The following is a 13,445-nucleotide window of genomic DNA, read 5'->3' on the forward strand; positions in this document are numbered from 1 at the left end:
TCTTTTTCCATCCCCTCACTTTCAGTCTGTATGTGTCCCTATGTCTGAAGTGGGTCTCTCATAGACAGCATATATACGGGTCTTTTTTTTTCTGTATTCGTTCAGCAAGGCTGTGTCTTTTGGTTGGAGCACTTAATCCATTCACAGTGAAGGTAATTTTTTATTTATTTATTTATTTTTTTGTGGTACGCGGGCCTCTCACTGCTGTGGCCTCTCCCGTTGCGGAGCACAGGCCCGGGCACGCAGGCTCAGTGGCCATGGCTCACGGGCCCAGCTGCTCCGCGGCATGTGGGATCTTCCCGGACTGGGGCATGAACCTGTGTCCCCTGTATCGGCAGGTGGACTCTCAACCACTGCGCCACCAGGGAAGCCCTGAAGGTAATTATTGATATGTATGTTCCTATTACCATTTTCTTAATTGTTATGGGTTTATTTTTGTAGGTCCTTTTCTTCTCTTGTGTTTCCTACTTAGAGAATTTCCTTTAGCATTTGTTGTAGAGCTGGTTTGGTGGTGCTGAATTGTCTTAGCTTTTGCTTGTCTGTAAAGCTTTTGATTTCTCCATTGAATCTGAATGAGATCCTTGCCGGGTAGAGTAATCTTGGTTGTAGGTTCTTCCCTTTCATCACTTTAAGTATATCATGCCACTCCCTTCTGGCTTGTAGAGTTTCTGCTGAGAAATCAGCTGTTAACCTTATGGGAGTTCCTCTGTATGTTATTTGTCGTTTTTCCCTTGTTGCTTTCAATAATTTTTCTTTAATTTTTGTCAATTTGATTACTATGTGTCTCGGTGTGTTTCTCCTTGGGTTTCTCCTGCCTGGGACTCTCTGCGCTTCCTGGATGTGAGTGGCTATTTCCTTTCCCATATTAGGGAAGTTTTCAACTATAATCTCTTCAAATCTCTTTCTCAGGTCCTTTCTCTCTCTCTTCTCCTTCTGGGACCCCTATCATGCGAATGTTGTTGCGTTTAATGTTGTCCCAGAGGTCTCTTAGGCTGTCTTCATTTCTTTTCATTCTTTTTTCTTTATTCTGTTCCGCAGCAGTGAATTCCACCATTCTGTCTTCCAGGTCACTTATCCCTTCTTCTGCCTCAGTTATTCTGCTATTGATTCCTTCTAGTGTAGTTTTCATTTCAGTTATTGTATTGTTCATCTCTGCTTGTTTGTTCTCTAATTCTTCTAGGTGTTTGTTCTTTAATTCTTCTAGGTCTTTGTTAAATACCTCTTGCATCTTCTCCATCTTTGCCTCCATTCTTTTTCCGAGGTCCTGGATCATCTTCACTATCATTATTCTGAATTCGTTTTCTGGAAGGTTGCCTATCTCCACTTCATTTAGTTGTTTTTCTGGGGTTTTATCTTGCTCCTTCATCTGGTACCAAGTCCTCTGCCTTTTCATTTTGTCTATATTTCTGTGAATGTGGTTTTCCTTCCACAGGCTGCAGAACTGTAGTTCTTCTTGCTTCTGCTGTCTGCCCTCTGGTGGACCCTTTAGGGTGGATTCTTAAACATAGAACCTTCATTTCCAAAACAAGGTATTTTATTTCTGACAGCAACTTCTCTCCTGTTATTTGCAATTATGATGTCCCTGTTGTAATTCATTTAGAAAGGCGGCCACTATTTCCAGACCTACTATTAAGACGGGCTGGTGGGAATACTGCAGCACGTATCCAGTTTACAATTCAGCTCTGTAAATCGGTGACAGGATTTAGAGTAACATGTTTCATGAGCCAAATAATGATGTATTTACTGATCAACTGAGAGGCCATCTTATCTGACCTCCTCTCCCACCAGCATTCTGGGCGGAAGGAGGTCCAGCTGGCTCAGGGAGCCCCCCTGAATGCAGACACTGTGAGAGGCCCAGCTACTCTCTTTGCTTTGTGAGCAACTGCCTCACGTTACAGTTCTTTAGCTAAAGTCACTTCACTGAGATCAAAAAAGATCTCACTTCCTGAAAGGTCGTTTTTTTTTTTAAAGTCTATACCCCAAATGAAACCATAGACTACTGCAGGTTCTTTGAGCTGAATGCAGACAGAAGCTACTGTGTTGGATTGAGCAAAAGAGTAAACTATTTAACAATAAGAAGTCTTAGAAATGGAGGCCTTTTAGAGGAGTTTTAGGTCAGAGCATTGGATTTCCTCAGGCCATTCTTGAGAGCAGACTGGTCCTTAAAGATGAAGACTCTAAGAAAATCCACTGGGAGGTGGACATGGAGGGCTTCTCTTAAACCCAGAGACATGTCCACTGACTTCCCCGAGTACAGAGCAGGCTGGGAGGGCAGATACTGAGCTTGGAGGACAAGATCTCACCTTCAGACAGGGGCCAAACGTTTGGTGGACGTCCATCTGTGACCCATCTTAGAGGTCAGTTTGGCTGGGATGTAGTTCCCAGGTATTTAATCAAACACAACCAAGATGTTGCCGTGGGGGTGTTTTGTAGATGTGATTAATATCTACAATCAGTTGACTTTAAGTAAAGGAGATTGATTACCCTCCATAGGGTGGATGGACCTCATGCAATCAGCTGGAAAGCCTTCAGAGCAAAATCTGAGGTTTCCCAAAGAAGAAATTCTGCCTCAAGACCGCAGCATCAGCTCCTGACTTTCCAGCGTTCAGGCCTGCCCTACACATTCCCCAGCGCAAAAACTGCACAAGCCAATTATTTAAAATAAATGTCTTACTATATATATAGATAGGTGATAGACAGATAGGCAGATATCCTATTGGTTCTGTTTCTCTGGAGAACCCAGACTAATGCATCACCTTTTAAACATCAGGGTGGGGCTTCCCTAGTGGCACAGTGGTTAAGAATCCGCTTGCCAATGGAGGGGACACGGGTTCGAGCCCTGGTCCAGAAAGATCCCACATGCCGCGGAGCAACTAAGCCTGTACGCCACAACTACTAAGCCTGCGCTCTAGAGCCCGCGAGCCACAACTAATGAGCCCTCGTGCCACAGCTACTGAAGTCCACACACCTAGAGCCCGTGCTCCACAAGAAAAGCCACCGCAATGAGAAGCCTGCGCACCACAGAGAAGAGTAGCCCCCGCTCACCACAACTAGAGAAAGTCCGCGCACAGCAACGAAGACCCAACACAGCCAAAAATAAATAAAATAAATTTATAAAAAGAAAAAGATCTTACTGCAGAGAACAGATTAAAATTTTTTTATATTAAAAAAATAAACATCAGAGTACAAAATGTAAATTCTCTCTCTCAGCATCCTAAGAAAAGACAGATAAGAAAAGGTTGAATTTGTTACCAGCTCTCAAACAGGCAATTCAATTCGTTGCCCAAAAGGCAAGCAGCTTACAGCTCCATCTGGTGTGTCCCCCCTACCTTTGTCCCAGCTTTTCTGGAATAGCCTATGACACTGCCTTCCTTGTCCATGACCTCAATTCCTCGCAGGGGCTCCAAACTTCTCGATGCAACCACATTCATTCCACTGAGTTGGGCTGTGGATGTAAAGAAGAAAACACACAACAGAGAGATAAGTGTCGGTCCAATAAAGCAACAACTTTTCAGGTGTCATGCCTGTTTCTTTGATGGTTGCACTTCCTGATCCTCGGGTGGTACTGGGCCAACCAAGCTCTCCTCTGGGCTGTGGGGTAGGGTCAGAATTGCTGGGCTCTCAGTCTTGGATCCTGACCACAAACTAGCACCGGGTTCTGACACCCCTGACAGGATACCAGGAGAAACCCTGGGATCCTTGAAATACGCCTACCTGCTTTGCTGAAGCTGGTTGTTTTTTTTTTTTAATGTTTCTTTGGCCATGCCACGTGGAAAGTGGGATCTTAGTTCCCTGACCAGGGATCGAACCTGTGCCCCCTGCAGTGGAAGCGCAGTCTTAACCACTGGACCACTGCGGAAGTCCCTAGTGAAGCTGGTTTGACCAAGTTTCTGTAACATAATTTCCCAAAGTTTACCACTGATATAATTCTGCTAACTCTTCAAGCTGCTATGATTCCCAAACCCAAATGTGGAGCGTGAACTAGTGAACTTGCTGGCTGGCAAACTTAAAACAATTGGTTAATATCTCCGTCACTCCCTTGGAGTCAGACCACTGGGTTGGAATCCCCTAGACCAGCACTTTCTCCCTGTGAAACCCCAGAAAAGTTCCCTAACCTCCCCCTGACTCAGTCTCCTCATCTGTAAATGGGAATAATAACATTACCTACCCCTAAGTTGTTGTCAAGATTAAATGAAATAATACATGGACAGGGCTTGTACAGAGTCTTTCAAATGTAATTTGTGTTTCCAGGTTTGTGTTCACCCTTGGACAACTGAAGGGGTATCTACAGAGAGAGTGTCACCTCTCAAACCAAAGACCTAATTTGGGCCTGGGGGCACTGGCAAGATGCAAACAGTGGCCCTCATCAGCTACAATGTGGCCCAGGGACTTGGGTATCCCCGAAGATGGAGGGAGCCTCCCTGCTTACCGAGAATGATGACAGGAATGACGCTTCTGCTAAAAATGCTATTCAGTGAAAATCTTACTTGGAGCAAACGAGGGAATAACTAGAAAATAGGAGAGAAAAATCATTACTGCACGGGACCAGCAGAGAGCTAGTGTCAACTTACTTCCTGTTACAGGTCAGACCCCTGCCAAGTGCTCTCCATTATTTCTTGTTTTAATTCCTGCAACACTGACATGTTCTCCCTGATCATCAGAGGAACTCTTGGAGACTTAAGAGAGGTAACAGAACTTGTCCAGAGTCACTAAGCCATTAAGAATTTGAGCCAAGATGTGAACCCAGGCTTACTGGACTCTGAAATCGACATTTTCTCCTATTAGTATCCTGACATCTAAAGCAATACACAATTTGTGTAACATGTTTATAAACATGAATAAATTTTTTTTTTTTTTGGCCGTGCTGCGCTGCGTGTAGGATCTTAGTTTCCTGACCAGGAATCGAACCCACAGCTCCTGTAGTGGAAGCGCAGAGTCTTAACCACTGCCCCACCAGGGAAGTCCCCTGAAATAATTTGTTTTTAAAGATAACAGTACTGAGCCCATGCCTAGAAACCTGGAACATAATCACACAATTTTGGGGCGATAGGATTACAGACGACTTTTATTTTCTTCCTTGTGTCTTAATCACACTTTCTAAATTAAGTTAGGACGTAAAATTCTGATTCTGAGCAATAAAAGAGATTCGACAGATTTCTAAAATACACACTCCAAAAAAGGTGGACGAAGCAATCACTCCTGCTCCTACTAAGATACTCTCATGGGGGCGACGATCCTAGGGAAAAACAAAAGTTCATATTTAGCAAGTACCAGAGTTTTACCCAGGAAAGATAATTAAACACACAAAATCGCCAAAAGGAACAATATGAACTTGCATACCCTCTGGGCCTCATAATACTCACATAACTTGCATTTCCATTGACAATGTTGAAGACTGTACTGTACGTGTAGAAGGAAACCTGCAGGAAGACAGAGGCTGACATGTCACATTCTGGTTTCAAGCACAAAACATTCAATAATTATGAAATAGAAAGAGTTGCTACCTGAGGTAAAATCATGGACTTTAGACTTTTTACTGGCAGCATTGACAGAAATACCTGTAAAGAAAATAAAGCAGATACAGACTACTATATACATTATAAAATAAACAGATAAACAAGGACCTACTGTGTAGCACAGGGAACTAGATTCTATATCCTGTAATAACCTACAATGGAAAAGAATCTGAAAAAGAATAGGTATACATGTATAACTGAATCACTTTGCTGTAAACCTGAAACACTGTAAATCAACTATACTCCAATTAAATAAATAAATAAAAAAGAAAATAAAGCAGAGTTGTGAGTGTCTGGGGGGAGGGAGGGCTTGTGGAGCAAAGAACTTGCCCAGGGAGATGCAGACCTGAGACCCCAGGAGCAGGGAAAGTAGAGGAAGGTGCGATGCAGGGGGCTAGTGGGCAGTGGACAGGTGATGTTGGATGGGCACCCACGGGCACTGGGAGCCCCTGGGTGCCTCACAGTGGTCCCCATCTCCAGGCAATTGAGCAGGGCAGCTAAGAAGCAGCACCTGCAGGGGCAGAGGGGTGCTGTCACTTGGTGAGAGCACCTCATGAGAGCCAAGGTGGACGGCCTCGCTGGGGGCGATTCCGGTTTCCAGGGGAGGGCCTGAATGAAGGGGAGGGCTTGCGGGGAGAAGGTGACAGCCAGTGACACGGGCTTGTGCCAGGGAGCACATCTTAACTCATCAATCTGCTCCATAGCGCTTTGCACACGCTAGGTGTTCAAAGAAAGGATTACCTTATGACACTGTGGACCCTCAAGAGGCCCTGGTGCCCGGGGGGATATGTGGGAGTGGGGTGGGGAGTGGACAAGGGTCGGAGGTGCAGGGTCCTAACCATCTATCAGGCAGTCACGGGACAGAGGTCCAGAGCTGGAGGACACCAGCCACTGAGCTTAGGAGATGGGGGGACATCTTCCTAAGCCCCCAGCTTCAGAGCGGTGAGCAGCAGCTTACTCACCATGGGCGCCGTGAAAGGCAGGAGAGCTGGCAAAAAAGACAAGAGGGTCAGTGACAGCAGAGTGGGTGGAAAACCACCCACCCAAAAACCTCTTCTCAGGCCGAACGAAGGCATGGACGTCAAAGGGTATTTTTTACACATGCTGTTTTGTTCCTAATAAAAATAATAGCTGTGCACGTGGCAGAACTTTAAATCAGTACAGCAGAGCTAGATCTGACCAGGCTCCTGCCCAATGAAGGTACGTGGTCCCTTATTCCAAGTCCTTGTTCACCCTTCCGCATGAATTCAATACATCTGTGACACTGGGACTTAGACTAAGACACATACTTGCTCTTCATCCCTGCTCCTGGCACACAGCCTAAAATTCTTGAAATTTCCTAAGTGAGGAGGGCGATAAAGGTGAAAGGAGTGTCTCTTATTCTTCATAACAAGCCCCTTTCAACCACACCTGAGATAATGTCAATGCAGTGACCCTGGGAAAGCACCTAAGGAAGGGGGCTGCTTGCCAGGGGAACCAAACACTTGACTAGAGGGAGGCAAGGTTTTCTAAAGCTTGCAAACCACTCTGAAAATGAGAATCAACTCACCTGCAGGTCGAAAAGGACCAGGGATCAGCTTGCTACTGTCAGGATGCACTGTGGACTTCAGAAGGGTGAACACAGAGGTGAGTCTGATGTTTGGTTTTGTTATCTTAGGCTAAAAATTAGGACGGGGCTGAAACTTACGAGACTTCTCTTCCAAGCTTCTTGTACCTAAAAAGAGAAAAACCAAGCAATAGCTTTCAAAGGTGGCTTAGCAGCCGATCTCCTCTACAGTCTCATTTCTGGTGCCATCTTTGCTCCACCTTTCACAGACTAGAGGGCAACAACCACACGGACTGAACAAATCAAAACAAGTGAATCAAATGAATCAAACGAATGAACTGACAGGAAGCAAAGAGAAGATCCACATGAAAATGACCAAAACATTAAAAAGCCCCAAGTCTCTAACCTAGGAGAGGCCAACACCTAACTCGTCCCTCGGGTGAGTCCCTGAGCGCAGCGAGCCTCCCCTGGCTCAGAGCAGAGTGAACTGTGTACAGACCACGCCATTAGCCAAGTCACTTTTAACAGAGCCAGGCTGCGAGCTCAGAGGCCCCAACAAGTTCTCAGAAAAACCAAGTTAAATGTGTGAGCTTGGGCTTCCCTGGTGGCACAGTGGTTGAGATGTCCGCCTGCCGATGCAGGGGACACGGGTTCGTGCCCCGGTCCGGGAGGATCCCACATGCCGCGGAGCGGCTGGGCCCGTGAGCTGCCTTGAGGGACTGATGTCTGTGGCCTCCGGAAAGCCCCGTACACTGCAAGGTAGATAACAAACACTTGGTTTGAGTCTTTGGGCAGGACTATAACCTCGCTGCCTCTAGTAGGAAGTAGGTTCTGACTCTGGAGGCCTGCCTGAATTCTGGAATTTGCCGTGGGGCTCCAGGAATCAGCTACAGAGAATCCTCACAACAGATATAGCGACTGCAGATATCTGTTACACAGGAGGAACCCTATGCCTTTTCTTCTTAATACCAGTTCCTAACACTAGTAACTAATATTAATCTGGTTTACGAGAAGGAATCCTACCTACATTTAAAAAGCTAACCCAACTGGGCAGTGTTTACAATGGCAAAATCCCACCTGATTTCAGACCATGCAAGTAAAATCACCTAAAGGCAACCCCACTCAGCCTTGAGCCAGGCACACCTGGGAATAAGAGCCATACCCTTTTGTCCTCCAGGTCACTTCCGGATGCATCTTCGTGTGTTAACAATAGCTGCCTTGATTTTTCTATTTTTTCCTATAATCGGAGATAAGGAAATCAAGCAATGATCTCAACACTGTTCCGAGTTATCCACAGATTTAAGAAGCACATGTTCACTCACACCTGATTTTAATTTTAAAGCAACGTGGAGCTAAGCCTCTGTACTCCCTGAGTTTCCATTAGATAGCCCTGTGTGTCATTCAGATTCAGACCACCCAGCTTTTTTTTTTTTAATTTTTATTTATTTATTTTTTGGCCACACCTCGCGGCACGTGGGATCTTAGTTCCCCAACCAGGGACTGAACCCGTACCCCCTGCACTGGAAGCTCCTTAACCACTGGACCACCAGGGAAGTCCCCCACCCTGCTTCTTAGACAGCTCCAGCGGCTTACCCCACTGCTGCTGCCACCTGCCCCATCCCATCCACCGGTTCCTCTTGACTGTCACCATCCTCCTGGCTACACAGGTCAGAAACCTGGAAGTCCCTTCTCTCTCTCTCATACCCACATCTAATCAGTTCAGTCTTATTTCCTCTCTTCTTTTTTACTTAATCTGAGAAAAAAAATTAAACAAGGAAATTTAAAAAATGATTACATACAATCCCTTCACCCAGAATTAACAACTGTGAACATTCGGTTATATTTGTTTCTAATTTTTTCCCCCAAAAGATCCATCACCCCCAGTCTCAATTTCCCCTCCATTCTATCAGAGGTAACCACTATTATGAACTCAAGGTATAAACTTCCAGCCCATTGTTTATATTTGTACATACATGAATACATGTATCCATAAAACAAATATGTAGTTTTGGTTTTTTATGTTGTAATTTGCATAAATGCTGTACGAGATGCATCTTGCTTTCTTTACAAAACATCAGGGATACCATGTTTTTCCATTTAACATCACACATATCGTATGTTCTCACTTCATATCATAGGTCGATCACCAGATCATCATTTTTAACAGCTAACCAGAGTTCCACTGCGTGAATATACTACATTGTATTTCTCTATTTCCCTACCGATGAGCATTCAGCTTGTTTCTTGTTTTTCTCTATTATAAACAAGACTATATGGAACATTTGAGCACAAGGACAGGAGCATCCCTGTGGATCTGGCCCCGAGGGTCACTGCTGGTGACAGGGTCTCTCCTCCTCCTCATCCCTCAGCCACAGCTGGTTCAAACTCTCATCTTTTACTTGGACAGCTGAGCCATCCATCCCCGGAACTGCTCTCAGTCTGGTCCCTTCTGGTTACTCACCACCTGGCTAGGTACAAACCCCCCTCGTCTGAATGACACACAAGGACCTTCAAGAAGTGCCTGGTTCACCTGAATTAAAATAAAAGCCCCAGTAGGACTTCCGTGACAGTCCAGTGGCCAAGACTCCACGCTTCCACTGCAGGGGACACGGGTTCGATCCCTGGTCAGGGAACTAAGACCTCACATGCTGTGCAGCGCAGCAGAAAAAAAGAAAACAAAACCCTAGTAACTGGGTGACCTGGCCCACCTGGCCCCCCCTCTCCCATTTTGCTTACCGTCCGTTCTTCCTGACATTTCCTCCCTGGCTCTCCCTCCCTCCCTCCCTGCCTTCTCTAAACAACCTCCCCCAATTCCTTGCTATACCTTTTGCCCTCAGAACCCTAGGTCAAGGTCTGCAACTAGCTTTGCCGGTCTGTCCTCCATTACCAGGGAGGTTTGTCTGGATCCCCTTTGTTACTACCTGTTAAATAGACGTCTGCTTTTATGCACCACCCTTCCAATCCAACAAGCTCATTCGCAAGGAATAAAAACATGATAATATACATGGATTCTGTTATCTCAGCTGCTTTCAAAAGGGACACACAGTCTTCACGTTTCAGAATAAAATGTGAAATTCACTATCTCTGAAAACAAGAAAATACTTACAATTGAAACGACCAAATTTGTAGGATCCAATAATTCTGTCCACTGAAGAAATCTTTGAATAAAAGACTTAAGAGGGGCAAGAGCACCAGAGAGGTTAATGGCAGCAGAAAAACCAAGATACATGGTAATAAGAGCAGTCGACATTATTTTTGAGAACCTAATAGGGCCTTCCTCTTGCAGCATCTCCTGGAATCCTCACAACAACCCCATCTTACAGGTGAGACAACTGAGGCTTCCAAGGACTCACGAATGGATTCAAGGAAACCCAACCAGGAAATGACCCAATGGCCTGTGCTCTTAACCACTCCAATATCAAAGTGCTCTTGAGGGTTAAAAGCCCAGCCTTTGGGGTCAAATGGGCTTATGTTGACACCCCACATATGACCTTGAAGCACTACCTAGAAAGGTCTCAGAATCTGTTTCTTCACCCTCCTGCGGTGGTTATAAGGCTTAACTCTAGTCATAAAGAACCAGACACCCCAGTGAAGGCTCAATAAAGGCAGTTCACATATGGAGAAAGCAGGCATGGTTTGCTCCTAAAAGTCCCCACATTTTGCAGTGGTTTCAGCTTTGAGGCCTGGCTCTGCCAGGACACCTTGAGTACCCTGTCCTTCCTCAACATCCCCACCTAAGAGAACCAGGCTAGACTCTACTTTAGGTAAAGGCTGAGAGAGAACACTCTAGAACTGTGCTGTCCAATTAGCCACACGTGGCCAGGCCAAATTGAGATGTGCTATATGTGTAAAAACATACACGGGATTTCGAAGACTTCCTACAGAAAAGGAGGTAAAATACCTCATTCATAATTTTCTATATCGACATGTTGAAATGTTAATATTTATATCTGTTGGGCTAAATGCAATATATTATTAAAATTAAAATTTTAAAAGCCACGTTTTTTAACGTGGTTGCTAGGAAATTTGGAATTACCTTTGCATCTCCCATCCTATTTCTACTGGACAGCGCCGCCCAGCCCCACTCTGAGATGGGGCCCAGGTTACTTTCCGGCCATGGCGGCTTCCCGCAGCCCCGAGTCTCACTGTCCGGTGGCTGAGCCTACAGACTCGGGGAAGCTGGGGCCTCCTGGGAGGACCTGTTCCTCTCCAACCTGATGCCCAGCAACAGCTTAGGCAGTGGAAGGCAGACCCCTGAGTGGTGGGGAGTGACTCCTCAGTTCGTGCGATCTGCAGGGGGATACTGTGCGACCCTCGCTTGCGAGGCCTGGGGCAGAGGCCACGCACGGTAACAGCCATGGCCGTCGGCATCCGGCACGCTTGGGTTTCCTTCGTCCCCTCCCGGGGTCTGAAATGGGAAGGCGGGTGCTGCGACCACGTGGCCTGCCCAAGGTCACCGCGGCCAGCGGCGACTCCACGCCGCGCGGCCCACGCCCTCCCCGTCCCCAGACGCGCCAGGCCCGGGCCGTACTTGGCGTTCGGTGATCCAGAAGCGCACGTTGGGCTCCATGCGGGCTGTGGCGCTGCTGCACCCTAGGAGCCGCCCAGCTCCCGCGCTTCTTCCTCCAGCTGCTCCTTTTCCTGAGACCTACGAGCTGCCGGGAAAGGCCGCGGCCGCCTGGCCCGGGGCAGAGGAGGAGCCGAAAAACCTCGAAAATCCCTTCAATTGCACCTAAAGTCCAGCGTACACGGGATCAGGGTAGTCAGGACTCGCTAAATAATTTGCGTGGCCCAGTGAAAAATGAAAACGTGGCGCCCCTTATTAAAAAAAGACCGAATTTTCAAAAGTCGATATCAGAGCATTAAACCGAAACCCCGGGGCCCCTCTAAGTTAAGTGTCGGGCCCTGCCGCCAGCCCGTGAAACTGGCCCTGATTTGAGTGCACTATCTCTGTCTCTGCCCAAGGGTTTTTCCCCAGCGCCGGGGCAAATCCAGCTCCTTCTGTTGGATACCAGATGAGGTAGGGACCATCTGCAGAGAAAAACGTGACTTCTTTCCGCCTTCCACCCCATCCCCCAGCACTGGGGTGTGTGTGTGTGTGTGTGTTTGTGGAAGACGTGTGGATGTTTAGGGTGTGCAGGGGGCTCCTCAGGAGTCCTGGGCTGGGGACACAGCACCATCCACTACTTGGTTGTGTGACCCTGGTCAAATCAGCATCTCCAAATCTACCTTCTCATCTGTAAAATGATGACAGTAATTGTACCTATTTTGTTTTTGTTGTGGATCCAATGAGATAAAACATGTAAAAGCCCTAACAGTGCTGGCTCAGTCTGGGCCACTTACAGGCAGCTGGCCTTTGCCCTCCCTTGCTTTGCCTTCCCCTCTGGGAACATGAAACCAGTTTATCAGAGGCCCATGTGGCCTCTCAGCTCCCACTTCTGCTCAGCTCACTTGGCTCACTTTTCCTTAGGCTTCAAGACTTCATCTTGTCCTCCAGGAAGACTTCCTTGATGCCCATAGCTGGGTAAGGTGCCCCCTCCTCACTGTTCCCCAGTGTTCTATGCCCCAGGAATGTATCTGTTGTACCACAGTTTAGCACACCTGTATTATCCTGCTGGCTCTCCCTGCAAGTATGTCACAGATCCAGCCCACCTGACCTGCTTCCCTCTCTGGACTGTCTAGCCTTAGCAAAGGAGCCAGAGTGATCCTCTTAGAACAAGTTGATGTAACTCTTCTCAAGAACATTCCTGACATTTCCCATCTCAGAATAGAATCCAAAGTCCTTAGCTTGCCCATAAAGCACTCCGGGCTCCCCATTACCATGCTTCTCCTTCACAGCTCTGGTCACATGGCCCTTCAATTCTTCACCCACCCCAAGTCCACCCTTGCCTCAGGGCCTCTGCACCTGCCATGCCCTTTGCCTAGAACCTTCTTATCCTCCTTACTCCCTCACCTACATGTTTTATCTCATTTGATCATCAAAACCCTAAGATAGGTACAATTACAGTCCTCATTTTACAGGTGAGAAAACAGACCTGGAGAGACTGACTCCCTGAAACCCTTTTAGAACACACCTACAACACTCTGCTCTAGTCCCTTGCTCCACTTTATTGTCCTTCCAAACATCCTATGTATTTTTTTTGGCCATGCCACAAGACATGTGGGATGTTAGTTTCCCCCACCAGGGACTGAACCCGCGCCCTCTGCAGTGGAAGCGTGGAGTCTTAACCACTGGACCGCCAGGGAAGTCCCCCTATGTATTTTTATTATGTTTATTCCCTCTAGAATTTAAGTGCATAAGGGAAGGGGTGTGTCCTTTGTGTTCACTCTCTTGCCTCCAAAATAGTACGCAGCATATGGTAGGCACTCCAGGATTTATTAAA

The 13,445-nt window shown here is 46.8% G+C and overlaps 1 protein-coding gene across 4 annotated transcripts in view; it reads right to left on the minus strand.

Moving 5' to 3' along the window:
- SFXN4 (sideroflexin 4) overlaps window positions 1-11,756 on the minus strand; it is a 32,078-nt gene extending 20,322 nt beyond the window's left edge. For 2 of the 4 annotated variants that reach the window (XM_024756103.1, XM_024756104.1), the window contains exons 1-10: window positions 10,169-11,580; window positions 8,225-8,299; window positions 7,204-7,230; window positions 7,066-7,120; window positions 6,479-6,504; window positions 5,505-5,558; window positions 5,364-5,420; window positions 5,171-5,236; window positions 4,430-4,508; window positions 3,330-3,445 (exon numbers count right to left, since the gene is read on the minus strand). In XM_024756103.1, coding sequence (XP_024611871.1) covers window positions 3,330-3,445; window positions 4,430-4,508; window positions 5,171-5,236; window positions 5,364-5,420; window positions 5,505-5,558; window positions 6,479-6,504; window positions 7,066-7,120; window positions 7,204-7,230; window positions 8,225-8,299; window positions 10,169-10,351 — 738 coding nt within the window. In that variant the 5' untranslated portion in view covers window positions 10,352-11,580. The other 2 variants (XM_024756105.1, XM_024756102.1) reach the window with 2 other exon arrangements.
- Between the last annotated feature and the right edge of the window lie 1,689 nt (window positions 11,757-13,445).

This window comes from Neophocaena asiaeorientalis, unplaced genomic scaffold (assembly GCF_003031525.2).
Source record: "Neophocaena asiaeorientalis asiaeorientalis breed wild unplaced genomic scaffold, Neophocaena_asiaeorientalis_V1.1 scaffold85, whole genome shotgun sequence".
NCBI classification, from domain to species: domain Eukaryota; kingdom Metazoa; phylum Chordata; class Mammalia; order Artiodactyla; family Phocoenidae; genus Neophocaena; species Neophocaena asiaeorientalis.